At 37.2% G+C, this 21,053-nt stretch overlaps 1 protein-coding gene across 3 annotated transcripts in view; it reads left to right on the plus strand.

The window, feature by feature from the left end:
* LOC146005245 (N(4)-(Beta-N-acetylglucosaminyl)-L-asparaginase-like) overlaps positions 1-20,787 on the plus strand; it is a 33,824-nt gene extending 13,037 nt beyond the window's left edge. The window contains exons 1-7 of one of the 3 annotated variants that reach the window (XM_083144347.1): positions 4,019-4,120; positions 6,324-6,506; positions 6,969-7,131; positions 8,598-8,823; positions 13,500-13,705; positions 19,965-20,072; positions 20,522-20,787. In XM_083144347.1, coding sequence (XP_083000473.1) covers positions 6,389-6,506; positions 6,969-7,131; positions 8,598-8,823; positions 13,500-13,705; positions 19,965-20,072; positions 20,522-20,747 — 1,047 coding nt within the window. In that variant the 5' untranslated portion in view covers positions 4,019-4,120; positions 6,324-6,388 and the 3' untranslated portion in view covers positions 20,748-20,787. Of the gene's footprint in view, positions 1-1,965; positions 4,121-6,323; positions 6,507-6,968; positions 7,132-8,597; positions 8,824-13,499; positions 13,706-19,964; positions 20,073-20,521 lie in introns of those variants that run through there. The other 2 variants (XM_083144355.1, XM_083144339.1) reach the window with 2 other exon arrangements.
* The last annotated feature ends 266 nt before the right edge of the window (positions 20,788-21,053 follow it).

Genomic DNA, 21,053 nt, shown 5'->3' on the forward strand with positions numbered 1-21,053 from the left:
CCGGCCAGCAGTGTCCTGGATTTTCACTTACGAAATAAAGCAACCCTAATCATACCAAAAGTTGATCCATCCCTCACCCCGTGAACTATATATACGCCCATGTGTATAACAATATCCCATACTGAAATAGTACGATATAATTATTTTGAATTTTGTACTGCGAAAAAAGCCGCCTCATCTCGTTACCACGAACGCATTAATTGGTTGGTTCACAACTTCACCACTAAGGATCCTATCGAGACGAGACATGGCAGCCTTGGTCTCGTTCTCGTTGAGAGTTGTAAATGTCTGTCTCGTGTTTATTTGTAAATGTCTCATTGACAGTCTCGTCTCAATTTATAACATCCGTCTCGGTTTGGGAGGGCAATTCTCGTTCTCGTCTCAAGTCTAGAAAAATATAGAATTAACAACGTATGCAAAGGCTTATCATTATAAATACAAAAAAATCTCTCTTATTATTTTTTTGACTCCTCGTTTCGACGGTACAGCCCTCAAAAACTGTATATTATCCTGCTTATATATGCAAACCAAACTGCAGATTCAGAATTACCAGGAATGAACTGGCGTTGTAATGATTATACACAAAATTCATGATTTATCTGAGGAAGTCGCATGTTCAGGTTTGACTCTCGACCTGGGCATGACTGTTTCCTTGTGAGTGACATTTCATTGAACTGGAAATTGTTACATGGGAGGATGTTTGCTCGAGACTTTGGGGACAGCTAGGGGGATGCTTCTATTGTTAATGTTAGTGTTGCTCACGAGACGAGGTATGTTCCGTTTCGTCTCATAAAAGGAGATTGGACAAGTGAATGTTTTCGAAATGAGATGGGACAGAAGAAAAAGTTCGTCTCTTATCATGGCAGGTTGGGTGATACTCAGTTGGTGGTAGTGTGTGTGTGTGGGGGGGGTGTACTCCTGCACCCCGACTTCGAATACGGCTTGTAGTTCTTCATCTTCGTTGTAGCGATTAGCCAAAAGTGGGAAGAAATGTGATGTTAGAGATGATAATTAATAAATAATTTATAATAAATTAACCATGCGTTCTCATCGTTGCGGTTAAACGAAGTGAACGGAAAAGCGACGTAAAAGTAGGCTAAATATAAAAGTTTGCAATATATATATTTACTGAAGAAAACTGTCATTTACTGCAGGAAATTGAAAAACTCACCGTACCTTTTTATACCGTATCACCTCTTATATTGCAGAAATTGGCGTGTAAACCAGAGTGTTCTAAACGTATTATCTTAAAGTTTGCGAAGAAAATATTATGACGAAAATAATTGTAATTCCAGAAAAGGCATTCCTATAACATTAAGTTCTTGCCAGTCAGAACTAACCTATGTATTCGCAATGAGCAAGGCTGTTCACGTGTTCAGCCATTGACTGTTACAAGGTTTGCTTTGTCACCCTAATGGGAAAAACTCTCTAACGAGTGGCTGAATTATAGTAAATACTGCTATACTGCTAGGGCATAATTCATCTCCAAGAAATGGAGCACAGATTTTTGCACTGGAAGTTGTAAGATACTTGTTTTACACAGTAACAAGTGAATTTCCTGTCGCTTCCGCGGCTCTTGCTAAGTTGACGGGACGAGCAGAAGCCCCGCCTCCACGCATTTCTAAGGGATGACGTCAGAGGACCTCCTGTCTGTGGAGAGAACGTTTTCAAATCTGTGACGTAGGAGGTGAATTTCAGCGGTGTTTGAAGGCGTGTTTCTCGAGAACCGAAACAAATATCGCCGAGATATTTTGCACATCTCATATTTGTGTCATTATCTGTAAAATGAATGGATTTAAAACGTTTTTCATGTCAAAGTGGAAATGTCCATTATACTCAGAAAGATGACTAAAATCGACTTACAGTTGATAGGGTCAGAATAAAGAAAAAGAACTATATTCTATAACTATTTCTAATCTGTGCTTTACACATCGGATTGTTTTTGTTTTCGGTTTTCGTGTTACAGGGTTTGGTTTGCCTAATGTATATGAAAGTGTAGTATCTAGTAATATAGAACAATGTGTACTATAAAAGAGCTTTTGTCCAAGCCGTTTTCTGCCCGTTCTTTCTCAGAAAGAAATGAGATAATTAGAAATGGACGGCCAACACCAGAACTACCGAACTTGGTTCAAGAGACTAGTAAATTCACTAGACATTTTCAGTGTAATATGTATACCAAATGTGACTGGTTAGCCGGTAGTGCTGAGCTAAATGCGGTGTTTTGCTGGTATTGTCTGTTGTTTGGAAAGGATAGAAATACTTCTTGGACCAAAACTGGGTACACGCATTTGGGAAATTTAGTGAAGTCAATAGCCGAGCACGGACTGTCGGTTAACCATCTACGATCGTCTGTAGCTATAGCTGCTTTTTGGGAAAATAGAATAGAAAGTGCGCTTGATGACCAGCTTAAAAATGAAATATATCTGCACAATCAAAAGGTACGGCGGAACAGGGACATCCTTAAAAGGCTTATCAATGCAATGTGTTTTCTGGGAAAACAAAATTGTATTAATCAGGGCAATTATGTGGAATTGTTGAAGTACACTGCAGAATATGACCCTCTTTTAGCGGAGCACTTAGAAACCTCTACTGTGTTTAAAGGAATTTCTAATGGAATTCAAAACGACCTAATACAAGCCTTAGGTTCGACCGTTTTATCAGCTATAAAGCTGGAAATTGTGGATGTTCCTTTTGTAGCAGTCATGGTTGACGAAACTACAGATGTGGCAAATAAAGCACAGTTTTCTATTGTCCTGCGTTATGTATGTGAAGGAAAGATAAAGGAAAGATTCTTGGGTTTCTGTCATATAAGTAGTGACAAACACGCCCACGCTATTGCAGAACTTATAAGGCACTTCTTATCAGAATTCGGATGCAATGAAAAATTGATTGCACAAACGTTCGATGGTGCGCCGACTATGGCGGGGAATTTGAATGAAGTTCAAGCATTAATCAAAGTCACACATCCTGAAGCCCTATTTTTTCACTGTTATGCCCATATACTAAACCTCGTTTTGTCCCAAAGTACCAGCCAAATACCAGAGTGTAAAATATTTTTTAGTTCGCTTAATGGACTTGCAGCCTTCTTTTCAAGATCTCCAAAACGTGTTAAATTTTTGGATAAATATTTGCAACGTCGTCTTCCACAAGTCTGTCCAACGCGATGGAATTACTCATCACAATTGGTAAACACTGTGTGCAGGAACAGAACTCAACTTTGTGATGTGTTTAGTGCTATGCTAGAACACCCTCAAGAAATTGAGTCGGATATTTTAGCACCAATTAATGGCTTTGTGGCACTTTTGGAAGATTTCAAATTTGTTTTTCTCTTAAACACATTCGAAAAAATATTTACCTTCACCGATGTGTTGTACAACATCCTTCAGAACCAAGCAAGTGATATTTTGTACTGTCAACAGAAAATCCAAGAAACTCGCCGCTCCATAGCCGCATTGCGTGACGACTTTGAACGGGTTTTCCAAGAAACCGTGTCTCAAGTAGGAGAGCCTTCGAAGAGGAAAAATATAAACTATAAACACATCTATTGCGAAGTGTTTGATAACATTGATAACCACTTGGATTTGAGGTTTCAAGATTATTCTAAATTGAAGTTTTTAAATTTGTTGTCACATGAAAACTATGAACAATATTCTAACCAGTTCCCCGAAAGCAGCTTTCAAAGTCTCTTAGATGCATATGGAAAGTTCTTCGATGCCATTCGATTGAAAAATGAGCTGACAGTAGTGTACAGTACTGAAGAGTTTAGAAATAAAACCATGAGTGAACTTGCAAAATTACTGAGCACTAATTCAATGCTAAACAAAAGTTTTCAGCAGTTTAATATGTTAGTGTCATTACTGTGTACAATTCCTGTCAGTACGTCTTCAGTAGAAAGGTCGTTTTCAGCGCTGAAGAGAATCAAAAGCTACTCTCGGAATTCTACCGGAGAAGAGAGACTGTCTCATCTTGGAATTATTTCAATTGAAGCTAGTCTACTAGGAGAACTCAGAAAGAAGGAACAGTTCTTTGAGGTGGTGGTTAACAAATTTGCTTCCCAGGAGAGAAGGATGGAATTTCAATTCCGTTGATCTTGCAGAGGTGATCTCCCGAAGTGTCAAGGGTGAGTTATTTTCTATAGAATTTTGCTTATAGTAAAATTGATATTAGGTCTATTTATTTCAATATCTATTCTTTTAATTTAATCTATTATCAGTTGTGATGTTTATCTTTGATATTTATTCTTTTAATTTAAACTATTACCAGCTGTGATTTTTATCAAGGTAAGCCTGCCCCTTGATTTACTATTGTTGGTAAAACTTCGGTATGGTCCCAATGGATTTCTTCATTTTTACACAAGCAACAACTTACGGAAATGAGTTTCTGTAGCATTTAGAAGTTCGTGGAGGTATTTTCTTTCATCGTGGAATCTATTTCACCAGGAAATCATGTATTTTTCAACAGAAATATCTCTCCGACGCATAATTCCTATTGCTTTCATTAGCTTGCACTATGTGAACCAAATGTTGCGAACGTTTGATGACGTAACTTCCTGTCATGCTGGTTTTTTTTTTTTTGCAAGAAGATGACAATTTTAACTATGTTTGCCTAACCTAACCTTGCTTTGCATGGTTTGTGGGGCTATTCATGAATTGGGGCTACACATGCATGGTTCGTGGGGATTTTTCGGTTTGTGGGTTTATCCGTGCATGGTTCGTGGGGCTATTCATCAATTGGTGCTATCCGTGAATGGTTCATGGGGTTTTTCAGTTGACAAGGTTGGAAACACTGCACACCCACTGATGATCTACCACACTAGTCAAGCTGTCTCGCCATATTGTGTCTTACAGAAGTGCAAAAAGGAAATTATTTTCGTGAAAAAAAAAAAACTAACACCTTGAAGAATCTTTCGCAATGCAGAATACGTAAGTACGAATGTTAAAAATGACGAAATAAACGAGTGAGAGGTGGGACCATACCAAAGTTTTACCCTATTGTTTACTTAAAAATTATATTTTCAGTGTTTCGGCTATCTAAATGGTCACTGCACGCCACTGATAGATAGGAAACAACCTCTGTATAATATGCTCATGTACAAACCAGACATACTATATCTCTATAAATAAATGCATATTAGCCAGATAAAACTAGATGCAAATTTGAATATGTGCATTTGTCGCGCACTTGTAATTTCTATTAAAAATCAGTTAATGTCTGTGGGTGATATAGCTTTAATAGTGTAATGATTTCTTGCATAGAACAGTGCACCTAGGAGTGATAAAATTCCAAGCTAATCTTGACCCAAGACTTTATTTTTTAAGTTCAGTAACAAGCTCCTTGGTAAAAGTTTACTATCCATAAACACATTTTTTCATTTTTACAGAAGAAACTACATATGGAAATTAGTCCCTCTAGCATTGTTGAACATCTGGAAGGTGTTTTCTGTCATATGGGAATGTGTCATAGCGGAAATCATTATTTTTGTTGAAAATTAATTCTCCGATGCACAATTTCCTTTGTCGCGTACACCTTCGTAGATCGTGTTACGTTTTGATTGTGTTTTGTCGATGTTCATTGTGTATGCAGTGTTTCCAACCAAAAATACAAACATAGTTGAAATCTGTCCCAAGAAACATTACCTAAGGTTAGGTTAGGTTCAGTTAGGTTAGGCAAACATTGTTAAACAAATTTTAAATATGTTAACTATGTTTGCCTATCCTAACTAAACCTAACCTAACTAGTTACATGAATTTTAACTATGTTTGCTTAACCTAACCTAACCTTACGTAATGTGTCTTGGGGCTATAGCCAATGGTTCAACGCATTTTAATTATGTTTGTATTTTTTCGGTTAAGAAGGTTGGAAACACTTAATACCCAATGAAAATGGACAAAACACAAGCACGACGTGCGATGATCTACGAAGGTGTACGTGCCATATTGTGTCTTACTGAAGCGCAAAAACGAAAATAAGGAAGTACTCGTAATGTGAAAAATTGAAATTACTTTGATCAAAAAAACGTGAATGCACCTTAAAGAATATTCCGCGCAGCAGATATGTAAGTACGAATGTTAAAAGTGATGAAACAAAGAAGTTACACGTGTTTGTGGATAGTAAATTTTTACCAGCTCCTTTTCTTAGCTTCCTTTTTTATTGCTTTGAGTTGTAATTGTGTAAGCTTTTATTTGTAAATGCACTGTGCCTGCTGGCTTTGACAAAGAGAAGTAGATTCTCAAAATAATATTGAAAGAATGATGGTAGAGAGTAGTTTTTGTCTGCTTGTGATATGTTTTTATCTTTTGTTATCTTATCTTTCATGATCCAAGGTCAACTGATATTCCTCTTCCTTTGGATTTGTGGTAGTTTGCCTAATGTTTTAAAAGTGACCAACATGATGGAATGTTTTTCTGCACTGTTTATTTTGTTGTCATCATTGCTGCATATAAGTCAAGGAGATGAGCTACCATTGGTTATTACAACATGGAAATTCATAGATGCAGGTGCACAAGGTAAAATATAAAGTTGTTAATTTGATACAGTAGCAGGATTTTCAGGAGTGATCTCACAAGCATACGAAGATATATGTGTGCATATTATGAGCAATTAAATGGCATGGAGATGCAGCATTCTACTAATGAGTACTAATGTATTAGCAAGGAGTGAAACTATCAAACTTTTCATTTTAGGGCCTATCTTGTAAGAAAAGAAGTTCTCACTTAAATTTTATCCTCATGTAACCCTTGTTTCTTTCATTTGAAAGATGTAAAATTGAATTGCATACTTCCAACAGTAACAAGTGATCAAGTATAAAACTATGCCACATTGTCCTGAAATGAGTGAACAAGCAGGAGGCATAATACTAAAGTTCTTTGCTAGTGCCTGGATTATGCCAGTAAATCTAGTTGAACATCAGCAGTTTTCACGTGGGCTGTTGTATTATTGCAATTACTACTATATTTTGCACTCTGCAGCATGGCAAGCAGTGTATGAGGAGAAACTATCAGCAATAGATGCACTGGAAAAAGGCTGCAACTTCTGTGAGAATAATCCAGATCTTTGTCGCAATTCTGTAGGATTTGGTGGAAGACCAGATGAAAATGGAGAAACAACATTAGATGCCATGATAATGGATGGGTAAGGAAAATTCCTACAACTTGAATTTTAAGTACTCAACAGAAGCACAGAGTTTATGAGATTCTTGAAATTGTGATCCAACAAAGATTTAAACATTGTTTCATTTTCCTGTATAACCTTCCATGAAAAAACATATTTTGTATCCTACTGTATGACAAACGTATCAGGATAATGATGTACAAATGGCATTCATTCTCTACATTCAAAAATATAACTGAAAAATTGTACACTCATTGCCTTAACTACAAGTCAAACACTTGATATATATTAATTATAAACTTGTTAATTTAAACAAAATCGTATGGCATATGCTAGGAATTTTTTTTTTTTTTTTACTTTACCTATAGTTATGAGGTTAGAAATAGAAACACCATTATTGCTTGCATGAAAATTATTAATTGTTTTGAAATATTACTTTTGTCTTGCTTTTATTGTTAAGAGGACATGCAATCTGCTACTTTTGCCACACACTATATCCTCTGATGACAGTACTGAGATGTTAGTGGAAAAATCATAATTTGTGTTTTGGGGCACCTATTAGCATAATTATATTGGCCAATAATAGCATACAACATATTGTTTAATCATTAAAATTGCCAATAATTTTACTGTTGTTTCAGTATTGGTTTTATGGATGGAGTTTGACATATAAATGTGTAAACAAACAGTTTCTTATCCTAAAATAAATTACTTTGGATAATGTGGTTACATTGACTGTATATAGAGATAACTGTATGTATTTTAAGTTATGCACAGCAAGTTCATTGTTATGTTGTGCTATTCTAGTGCATCCCTAATATACAGGGTGTTTCATAATTCCCTCTGTGATTTTGTAAGTCGGTTGCTCAGAGGCCAACTCTCCCATGGGGATGAGAGCATGTCAGTGAAGAGAGTAAATATCAAAGTTTTTAACCCACTTTACAAATGTTCGATATGTCCTCGCTTGGTGACTTGACAGACAAACAGGTAGGCTGAGGCCATCATTGTGGACCACACATGAGTAAGATTACAGAATTGATGTCCGCCAAGTCACCAAGGGAGGACATATCGAACATTTGTAAAGTGGGTTAAAAACTTTGATATTTACTCTCTTCACCGACATGCTCCCATCCCCATGGGAGAGTTGGCCTCTGAGCAACCGACTTACAAAACCCTGGAAGGAATTATAAAATGCCCTGTATATGTCCAGCTGGTTATATATGCAGGCCAATTGAACAAGAAAACGGCAAGTTAGTAACAAGAATTTCACATTCATGAAATACAAGTTGCCACAAAAGATGTGTACATCAAACAGTAACTGTTACCAATCACACTGAGGAACATATCGTGACATAAACAGAATATGTATGAATGTAAGACAAGAAATGATCACAGTTTTTAAAAATTTGTGTGAAGCCCATGAAGTAAATGCACCATCACTGATGGTGATTGTATTAGTAATTCTATGATGTTGGTGACTGTTTTAGGGCAACATTAAATGCTGGTGGAGTTGGCGCTTTACGTCGTGTGAAAAATGCTATATCAGTAGCTCGCCATGTACTGCAGTACACAGACCATACATTACTAGTAGGTGAACAAGCTACTCAGTTTGCTCTTATGATGGGGTTCAAAGAAGAAAATCTCACTACCAATTATTCTCAAACTCTGTGGAAAGATTGGTTAGAAAATAATTGTCAACCAAATCACTGGATGGTAAGTACTAATGCATAGATTTCTCAAGAAAGAAGTAACAATCATGTATTGCCTTTTGTGAAAACTATACTTTCCAAATTGCATTTTGAATATCACATTCTATTTCCAAAATGGATTCAGATTATTGCAGAACTGTACTATAACACTATTGCCTTATCTCATAAGGTTGTTCAGATTGAATATGATAACATATTTGCATATTGTGCGTGTTACTCACTATATAAAATAAGCAATACTAAATTAGTATAAAATTGAACTTGCTTACATGAGTGAGTATGAAGATTTGAAAACTTCGTTTCAGGGTACAACTGCCCCCTTCATCAGGTTCATATTTTCTCTAGGCACTAATCATAATGCCACGTCACTAAATGTTAAAAAAGGATTAGGTTAGAGGTTTGGTTAAGAAGCAATTGAAACAATCCCTGACAACAAAAACAACCAGTTAAAAATCCAGTTTTAAAAAGTTCCCCATTTCCCATGGGACCTCTTAGAACCGAGGTCTTATAAAATCAGTAAAACATGTTCAGTTGCACTGCCAGCACTGGCGATCAACTCCAGTTCGAGAGGTTGTGAATGTTATTTCACCTCCTTCGCTGTTTCACCTTCCCCTCCATTATGTCACCATTCCAACCTGAACTCCCGTTCCACACCGGCTGCTCGGACAACTTCCAGAGTAACATGGAATCCTATCTTTTGTTCTTTTTTCATTGCTCTGTCCTATTTTTTGAAAAATTTTATCCATATTTCCTCCAAAATACCATCATCCCTCTTCAGTTTTATATTCGTCCCAGTGCAAATGTTCACGGTCTCGTAGACGTTTCTATTCAATTTATTTCTTTTCTGATAACCTCTTTCTCTATGATTTTATGCCCGCTCATGATTATATGTTCAGATAACCCAGTTTTGGGGACTCCTTCTCTAATGTCATCCCCGTGTTTCCCCCCATCTTATACGCATGCTTCTTCCTGTTTGTCCGATATACTCGTTGCTACATTCACATTTAATTCTGTATACACGTTTAGATTCCTTGGGGTTTCCTTTTCCTCCCTTTTTATATTCTGTGAAATGTTTCTCTATATTCCGGGGGGCCTTCATCATACCTAATCCCGTATTCTCTTACTGTTTTCTCAATTTTTTCTGATACCCCTTTAAAGTACGGAATCCCAACAAAACTAACTTTCCCTGTAGTTTTTTTTATTTTTCTCCCTCCCTCATTGTTTTCTCATTCTTATCTATGTTTGTCTCTCTATGGATAATTTTCTGCGCATTCCTTAGTATTCTTTTCATTTCGTGGTTCTTAAAACCATTTTTCTTTCCTACTTCCATTATCCATTTTACTTCCTCTTCGCTTTGCTCCTCTCCATTAATAATCTTCCTGTCCTAATGAAGAAATTAAGGAATACGTTCGTTTTAATCCTCCCTGGGTGTTCCGATTTTTTATTAATGTACCCGGCTAACTGATTATGGTATACCCCCGTTCTTATTCTCTTACCCGTTTTTTTTTTTTTTTTATGTGATCAGACATCCTGATTCCATAATGTAAATTTGGCATTAAAATCTGCATTGCTGTGAATCCTCGTAAATCATCATGTGCGTATGTTAGTGTTAAATTTCCCTCTGTCTACATACACAACAGTAATGGTGTTCATTGATTGTTGGGCTTATGCTTCAAAACAATGAAATCTCATATCGTTAATAACAAGCATTGCATTTCTTAAATTGATAGCATTTCAATACTTGTACAGTATTTTTGTCAAACCATGGAACTGATATTTGTTATCCGTAGCAATTCTTATCTTTTTTACATACATTGTAGTTACAGTAATTGTAGCAAATATCATTTCACATGGTTTGTTGACAGTACTTTGGGAGCATTGAAACATTACCAGTGCGAGAAACGTAGTTCTTGTTTATTAAATAAAAATGACATTTTACTAAGTCTGGTTGTGTATAAGAGATATTAACTCAAACATAAAGGTAACATTTAGAAACTGTTTTATTACAAATGGTGATGATACTTTATCTTGAAATTAAGTGGTGCATAGGATGAACCAGTAAATCTGTAATCTTTTAGTCGATGTTGTGTGTCTTTTCAAATTTAATTATACAAATATATTTTTAACTGTTAGGGTTGAAGTGATACTGATGCATCAAAAATTTAATCATTGATACCAGCCAATATATTTTTGGCTGCCTGGAATTTTCAAGGGGTCTACAAACGTGCTGCACAACACACTTTTGCAGTGTCTGTTTATTTTGGAATATGTAATTTTGAGATTTCATTCATTTTCTGATTAAAGAACAGCCATTTTAATATTCTGATGCAATTGTTTAACTATTTTAGAACAAGGCTGCAGTAAATTGATGTGGTACAACTTATGTAATATTCAGTGGCGTAGCATGGACATTTCGGGTGGGAAGGAAGAGTCGGCCCTTTCTTGCTTAATAATTTACTTATGGTATTAGTCGCCACAGGTATTATTTGCCTGAAGTAAGCTGGGTTTTCAATAAAACATCATCATTGCATGTTTTAGCTAGAAAATTAGATGCCTCACTATGCCACAGATGTTTTGAACTCTGGTATTCTATACCTTTTTTTATATCTTTCTGCATGACGCAAGTCATTAAAAACCTACCTGAATCACAAGCGCCTCTGCACAACAGTAGACGTCATTGTTGTGGGCGATCCAACCACTGATTGATTTGGTTTATTTTTACTTCGCTTTTCTACCACTTTTGGTTAATTGCGAATATGAATATGAGTGATGATATTGATGAAGGGACACTGACAAAGAACACCCGTGCTCACGCCGGGATTCGAACCAGGGACCTCTGTCGTCTTGGCGCACTGGGAAAAGCAGAGTGGATGATCCAAATATCGTACACTCTACTAACGTAACAGTGCCGATTAGTAATTCAGACCACTGTTTATTTCATCTTGAGAATGCTGATAAACATTTCCATTCACACAATATTAAGTAGTTAGATAATAATGAAAAAATACAATAAAAAAAATAATAGTTTTGCCGGTTAAGTGATAGAGCAGCCACAGGCTGAATTTCTATCACGAGGACTTCACCAACTTATTTGACAAAAACTGTGTTGATCTTTTAGTTTCCAATACACATCGCTGTTCGTGCGATAAATTATACGATGCAGTGGCCATTAAGAAGCAGTATATTTGAGATTGGTAAAGTTACGTCAGTCAGTATCGCGTATTGTAGCATCACATAGCACGAGTTGCATGAGCGCGAAGAGCGAAGAACCGGGTAGGAATTCTGCCACTGTCGTCTGCTTCAGAAGGCAGGAAGGGTCACATGAACCAATCACGGTAGACCTCTCGTATGCTGGCGTAAGAGAGACCATTTACGCACGTGCTGTAGAAATCGAAGCTTTCCTTCCAGAAAGGCAGCAAGGAATATAGAGTCCTGTACGCCGAACCTGCTTGGCGTCCGGCCGGGAAAGGCATTGAAAAGAGATGCTAGAACGAGTGTTGAGAGTGGAGCATTGCAAGCGGATCGCGAAAAATAGCTATTATAATGCCATGAAGGTCAAACATATATGAAATTGGTCACGTTTTACTTTATAATCACAGCATTTAAGCATTTTTGAAATTTTAAATCTGGGAACGCCGGGCGTACGAGCGTACTATAACGCTACGCCACTGGTAATATTAATCAATATGCTGAACAACTTTAATTGTTACAATGTCCAAGCATAGTATTGGTATTAGTGGGAACCAGTAAGGCCATGCGTACCTAGCAGATGGTGAGTTTGTGGACGTAGCCACAAAATCCCTAACCACAATGATTTATGTATACAGGTGACAGTTACCAGCACTGCAGCTTTCCTCCTTGATTGGTGCCTCACCTCAGGAATATGTACAAACAACAGTTTGATGTGTCAGAAAGTGTGGATTGAGCAATTTGTGGCTACTCTCTTAAAACTATCACTTACCGGTTCACACAGTCATTTGAAAGTATGAATGGGATCACTGTTGGATAATAAAATGATTACTCCAGAGTTACAGACACCCACAACTGATTTTTACAAGCCAATGACCAGGATGCTGTTGCAAGTGAGGTGTGCACAGAACCAAGAGACTTCCAATTGATTTCCATGTGGGAGCATTGACTGCAGGAATTCCAATCCCTTCAAGACATTACCATCTGCCAATTTGCTATCTCGTATGTGCTCATGACGTAAGAGTATTGGTACAAACTGATATTGCCTCAACCCTACTAATTGTTAATCTTTCGAAGTTTTATGTAATGAAAACATCTGTGTAATGACTGATGTTTGAAATGTTTCATTTTATGGTGATGAATTAGCCATGTGTGTTGATTTTTAGTGTTGTGGTAATTTGCTACAAAAGTTAACATGTTACACACAATTTTTTTTCTCAAAAGCAACCAGTTACCATAATAAATTATTGGTTTACTTCCAATATATTTTTACTTGTAAATTGGTGTTGTGCGTTACACTTCAAAATCATATTTATCTCACAAAACAACCAGAGTAAACTTTTGCTATTTGTTAATTAATAAATACTGCACTTTGTAAAGTTTTAAAATCTAAAAATATTCTTTGAAGAAATCGATTACTGCAAATATTGAAGTTAGTCCACTAACATAGTTACGTACAAAAGTAGATGAGAAATGCCTTTCCTATTGCAGAATGTGTCACCAGATCCAAGATCTAATTGTGGTCCATACACACCCAACCAATTATTTAATAAAAGGGGGAAGAATGAAGCTAATGACATGGGAAGGATTGAAGATGTAACTTCCAATCATGACACTATCGGAATGGTTGTGATAGATGCCCAGAATAATGTTGCTGCTGGTACTTCTACCAATGGATTAAACTATAAAGTCCCTGGGTAAGTATAATTTCTTAAGATAAAAGTTACTTTCAGTTATAGGGGTCATTGCTGCATTTAATTATGCCTTTTTACAGTGGAACGTTGATTTTACGTTTTTCAGGAAACCAAAGTGAAATAAATTTAAAATGCATGAAAATGTAAATTCTGGGGAAAGTTTACAACATTTTGATTTATTAGAACCATGAAGATTAGCTATAATGTGGAAAAATGTAAAATTGAGTTCCACTGTATTATTATTAACAGTTACAAAATGACTGATTTGTGCATTCCATTACAATTGTTTATAGAATATTTGATTGGTAACATACAGCCTGCAAAGCCTGTTAGATAATGAACATGCAGCTGTTGTTGGTACTGACTGTGAAAATGCTATAGCAAAAATGTAATTAAGGTGTTTAAAAGAACAACTTTTGAATGCATCCTTTATTGAATACCTTTGGTAGGAGGAATTTACAATATTTTATCACCATATGAAATAATATGAAGAGAATGTTTCTTTAATTTTTAATTATGCACAGATATCTATTATTACGAGGGGATATCAAAAAGTAATCTAGTATTTTTTTTACAGTCAAATGGAAATGTATTCACAAAAACTGAAATCTACATTTTGAAGGTTGAACATGACTCTACTTTTCCACATTTATACATTTGTCCCACCGTGACACCCATGCGGTTAGAAATCGTTCAACTGGACGCATAACCAATGGTGCACGGTTGTCGCAGCTGAAGTGTTCACTAGCAAGATGTTCCTTCAGTGACCCGAACAGGTGAAAGTCTGATGGGGCCAGGTCTGGGTCGTTCAAAAGTAACGACTCGTTCACTAGAAATGAACGGCACATTCAAAGAGTCGTATATGTGCCATGACTCCTTCCCGCCAAGAAGATATTTCCCTCTTTCTCTTCCACATATTTTGCGGCGTGGACGGTGGGACGGTGGATGCATGCATCTGGGTCTTTTTTGAAAAGACAAGAGGATACATCTATGGTGGTAGGTGGTAGCGGGGAAGGCAAGAGGGGGGAGGGTGTGTTCCTATCTGTCTCTCTTCCCAAGTTGTAAGTGAGGCGGGCTGAGTGAGAGGGGAGGGAGTCACAGCACACTTTCATGACCCTGAACGACGGAGAGGAGAAGGTGCCGTTAAAGTGTGCCACAACTCTTTGAATGAATGAAGGAGTCTAGGTCGCGAGCATGCTTGCCCTTAAGCAGAGAGCGCACAACCCCAGTTGATGAGACAATACGACACACGCACTGTGTAGAATCTCGCACATCTTACGCTCATTAGAGAAAGTCTGACATAAAGTCGAGCGACACCACTAATAGCATGTCACTCGAACCAAGAATATTTCAGGCTGGTCAGAAAAAAAATCCTTAAAACGAATAAACAAAGAACATGCACCATGGACTTTGCACAGTGTTGTCTTTCTGTTTTGTCGATCCTTCCTGTCTCGGGTTCGATCGCTGGTGAAGGCATCTTGCACATTGGTTCAGATCACACTTTGAAATACACGATTAGCGTGTCTGAGCATAAAGGGGACTTAAAACAAATTTTGACTGACAAAAGCACTTTCATGGTACAGCCACGAACACTTCTCTTCTGTAGTGATAACATTAAAAGTTAATGAGGTTGTTACAAGCCAGAACTGTCCGTGACTGTACAAGTTAAGGTGTTTTACTAATGAAAGCAACGCTTAAAAAAATACATACGTATAGCGTGTCCCGCTTTATAGAAACTCGTTCATACATGATTATACACTATGATATTGGCAGAAACTTATATTGAATGACTGTAGAACCACAAACAGTTAATACGTGGAATGGACATGGACAATGTTCATGAGCGATAAAAATTTCTTAAACACAGCTGTTAGCCATCTGCGAAGAGCGAGGGGTGCTGGCTGGTAGCAAGACTGCTTTGTGCAAAAGAGTCGTGAGCTCGCGACTCGTGAACGAACGATGAGGGAGGATAAGAGTCACAAGGGTGAGCGAGTCATGAAGGTGCTCCATGACTATTCGTGCCATCTAGAGAGTTGTGAACGAATGGCGGGAGCAGAGTCGTAACGCTGTGCTGTGACTCTTCAAGCTGCCTTAAGAGTCGTGAATGAACGAATGATGGGGAAAGAGTCGTGGGAGTGTGCTGTGACTATTCGTGCTGTTGAAAGAGTCTTGAACGAGCGATGCTCGTGGAAATGAAAGCATGTGCCGCAGCGTAGATCTGGGGTGCATTTTATTGATTTGCTTTCTCACATTTTTTGCGATATAAAAACCAGTGATCGAATGCAAAAAAAGGAAGAATATGTAGATGCACATTGTTACTAACAAAAGGTTGACATAAATATATAGCATTTCTGTACATGCTATCGTACTGCATAATTTGCATTATCTGCAGCATGAAATGCAAACTGAAACAAGATACAAATGTAGAACATCTCACTTATGAGACAGAGTAATGAAAACAAGTGTGTGCAATAAATTTTGTTTGCGTGTGTGTATTTACTGTTTGCAATCCCCCCCCCCACACACACACCGCCACACACCCACCCACTCACCCTCTGTATTTGTATTTTCATTATTTTATGCTGCTTTTCTTCCAATTTTAGCTAATCGTGACGATGAGGAGGATGCGTAATTACAGTCGTAATCCTTGCCCAGACCGGGACTAGAACCCAGAAACTTTGGTAGCAAGATCGAATGTTGATTACTTCTGAATCTTGGCCACCTACATACAATGCAATAAAATGTATTAATCTGAAAGAAGAGAGGCTGACACATTCCGTTGTGTTCGTTTATTTAAATACAATCATCGGCATCAACAACCCCCCCGGTTCCTCTCTTCGGGCATGTGCTTCGAGAAAAAAAAGCTTGACGACTCTTTTGAACGACTCATTTGAGCGAGCTCTCATGAGTCTACTCACACCAATGAATGGCTAGAACCCATCACTAGTCTGAACTGTATGCTGAATGCTTGAGAATTTCCCAATGCCAGGAATTGACTTTTTGCATCACTGATGCAGCCACATGAAGACGAGCATTGCCATGAAGAATGATGACCTCCTCCAGGGATTTTGTTGGACATTTATGGTTCAGAGCAGCTCGTAGGTGATCCAGTGTGGCACAATATGCAGCAGCATTTACAGTTGCTCCTTTTATCCAAAAATCAGCAAGAATGACACCCTGGCTGTCCCAGAAAACGGTAATCAAAACTTTTCCTGCAGACAGGGTTGTCCTGAATTTTTTGGGCGGCAGCAAGTTTGTGTGTTTCCATACCATACTCTGTTGCTTTCGTTCAGGGGTGTAATGAAAAACCCACGATACGTCCCCGGTAACAATGCGGTCAAGGAATGCATTTCCAGCCCTATGGTACCAGAACAAATGCTCAAGACTGGATCCCATACGGTTCTCCATATGGTGTCTAGGGACACATCTCTGTGACACTTTGCAATAGCCAAGTTCTTCATGGATGATGGAGTATGCACTGCCATATGAAATGCCCAATACATCCGCTGTTGTTTGGATTGTTGACCGTCAGTCCTCCTGAATCAATGCCTCCACAGCTTCGACATTGCTCTGTGTGTCGGATGTGCGAGACCGTCTAGAATGGGGTTCATTGAGGACATTTACATGCCCTGCGTTGCACTTTGTACACCAGTTACAGACATTTGTGAATGTCATGCACATGTCACCATACACTGCACATAACTCACGGTAGATTTCAGGTGGTTTCTGTCCCTTTGCCCACAGAATTCGAATCACACTCTGCAGCTCAACTGTGTCAAACATCTCAAGCATAGCTGCCATTTTGAAACAACTGCCTTTCGGCATGCATGAGGTTCACATACCTGCCATCTTGTGGAATGGTGGCAAAATACATGTATTTCTAAATTTATATTTCAGTTTTTGTGAATACATTTCCGTTTCGCTGTAAAAAAAATTTTGATATCCCCTCGTACAATGAGTCTGGAGAGTCATTGTTCATTGTGAACATAACTTTACTGCCCATATCCATACATAGGACCCTGAGATTATTTTATTTCCTTCTGAAAATATTTGATACACTTTGTGCTGATTGATAACACTGGTTCGGGGGTGTGTGGTGTGGGTAGTTGAAAGTAGGAATTGATGCCATTCAAATCAATTGCAATATTGTGAATTATTTACATTACAAATATTATTCAAGGAAATTCTGAAGATATGCTCAATGCCATATTTTTTACAGACTAAGCTTGGCTACAATATTCTGAATTATTGGCACCAGAAATTAAATGTGAAATATGCAGGAATTTCCTTCATAAACTTGAAAAATTGCTAAACCTAGAAAGCACCTATAAAATCCAGTCATTCATATAGATTCTAATGTACATTTTTTATTTATTTATTATTATTATTTAAAGTATGGGAAGCATAGGATATTACTTAACAGATTCAAAGAAAACAAAACAGCACAAACAAATCCTGTTGTTAAGGTTGCTTGAATGTAGTACACACAGCAAGACACCAGTTGAATTTTAAAATTTTGTAAAGAAAACAAGATTGTCTATTACTTAATGTTATTTATAATTGGGAAAAGATAGACGCGGTAGTATATAAATACAGAGAAACTAGTACTCACAGCAAGTTCCAACGAGGATGGTGGCAGTGACCACTGAAATCAATCGAAAAAGGAAAAACAGCTTCGCGGATAAAAGTGAGTAGTAGTTTCTCCGTATTTAATGTTATTTGCTATGATATACCTACATTTTTGATAATATTTGCTGATACAGTTAATCCAGGCTCTATAATCAGTATTTACTTAATCTACTATGTTGTATACTGGATATGGAATTTATATATTTATATATATATATAAATTTTGCTGAATGACACATAAAGAGATAGTTATGTAGAATATAAATTTTCCAACATTCTACTATATTTTTGTGACAGCAGACTAATCGCTACTTGGTTTAATCTTAACTATACTTGGTATATGATCTATAAAGGTAGCTGAGTTAATAGTAGCAGTGTATATAATACAAGCTACAATTGACTACATGACATACTGGGCCTGATACATGATTACAGTGTCCAGTATCTCATCAATACCAACAGAATATTATTAAGCTACTTATTATGTTATTGAAGATTAGGCACACACAGGAGATGTACTACGTAGAAATTTTCAGTAAAAAATGCAGGCTTGACCAGGACTCGAACCCAGGTCTCTGGCATATCATGCCATTGCTCTAACACTGAGCTAGCAAGCTGGCCTTGCCTAGCCTGATTTTTCGCTATCACTGTTTTACCTGCATGGTATCGTCTCTGCCAGTGCTAGCGCAACAGGATCTGTTGCCTTTGAAAAACAGTAGACTTCGACGTTGCCTGGTTCCTCCCAGTGTAGAGATGTTAATTTTATTGAAGATTAGGCATACACAGGATATATACTACATAATTTTCAGTGAAAAATGCAGGCTCGACTAGGACTCTAACCCAGGTCTCTGGCATACCGTGCCATTGTTCTACCACTGAGCACGATTTCACACAGATAAAACAGCGATAGCGAAAAATCAGGTGAGGCCAGCCAGGCTCGGTAGAGTCCTGGTTGAGCCTGCATTTTATTATGTTAAATATTTCTTTCTTTTCTGCGGGAAAGAAATATACCGGTTGCTAGTCTATTTTTATTGCACCACCAGTTCCATAATTTTCTTTCTGAGTGTTGTTTTTGTTATTCTTTCTACCATTTAGTTTCAAGATGGTAGCAAGCACAGTTCTGTGTGTTGCTAAACTTGTGGAAAAACCTGCAATTATACTTGAATTTTATCTAAATGATTAATTTCTGGACTACACAATGGCTCATCTGATAACTTCTATGAACACCTTTCTTTATACAATCCAAAATTTGAAGTATGGGCTGGAATTTCTAGAATTTGCATTGTGTACTCCGTATTATTTAGTACAGTTAATAGTGTCTGTTAATTCTCATCAAGTGTAAATGTAATGAATCTAAATAATCTGCATATGCCTAATAATTTGTATTAATCAAGTGTAGAATGGCTTTCCAAATACACTGTATATTATTCATTGATAACTTCTGTCATCATTTTTATACATCATGAAAACACACACTGAAAGTGACCATGCAATGTGTCTTGCAAGAGTTGGCTGCACTGGCCAGTGTACTTGTTAAATCATGTGTATTTTACTGGTCGTCACACCCTATTGGTTGCCTGTTCATTGTCCCGGTGTCTCATCTCACAGATGAATTTTTTCTCGTACTTTTCAGGCGTGTCGGTGATTCACCAATTCCAGGTGCTGGAGCATATGCTGATAATGAAGTTGGTGGTGCAGCTGCTACAGGAAATGGTGATGTCATGATGCGTTTCCTGCCCAGGTAATATGTTCCTACTTTTGTGTAACATAATTTTAAAGGCAATCAACTAAAGATGATCTTGTTTGTTGTAGTAATGACACTGTTTATCACAGCTACTACTACTACATGTAGCATGCTATTTCTGATCACTGCATTAATGAGAGTAATATTGAACCAAGTATGTAATAGTGTGGCTAGTAAAGTTTTTGTTTCTGTAGATTGTCAAGAATTGTTTTACATATCAGTACCTAGGAACAATAATCAGGGGTAAAGTTGGGAGGACCATGGTGCTGATCACATCACCTCCAACATGACCAAGATCGAAAATGGGTGGGTGCAGCTCCATCTCCACATGCTTACACGTTTTCATGACATGGTGCAATGAACAGGGGATGGCCTAACCTTTTACTTTTTACCTTTCGTTAATTGTAATTGGCATTGATGGTATTCATAAATATCTTTTTTTCTAGTCTCATTGCTGTGGAAGAAATGAGAAGAGGTGCTCATCCAGTAGTTGCAGCTCAGGAAGCCATAACAAGGATAATTAATTATTACCCAGAATTCAGTGGGGCAGTTATAGCTGCATCTGTGAATGGAACATATGGAGCTGCTTGCTATGGAATGGACACTTTTGATTATGTTGTTGCAAACCCTGATTTAAGTCAAGTCAACTTAACAAATACTGCATGTATATAAGCTATTGCTATGTTTATAAAACTTGAGAGGATTGATTTTATGGTTTTTGTTATGACTTTTTTTTGTAGAAACAAGATTCCTGTAGTGGGTGCATAGGGAAAATATGCAAACTTACAAGCATTAAATAATGAAAATAGAAACAGGGAAAGAGTATTGAATAAAACCAAAAAGGTTAAATATACAGTAAATAGGCTAAATAAAACTTGAAAGAAGAACTTCATTTTTATTGCTTTTTTAAAATCCAGAAATTTACATACAAAAATAAAATTGAAAATATTTAATTTTGAAAATGGACACTGACAGAAA

This window comes from Lepisma saccharinum, chromosome 1 (assembly GCF_977018435.1).
Source record: "Lepisma saccharinum chromosome 1, izLepSacc3.1, whole genome shotgun sequence".
NCBI lineage: Eukaryota > Metazoa > Arthropoda > Insecta > Zygentoma > Lepismatidae > Lepisma > Lepisma saccharinum.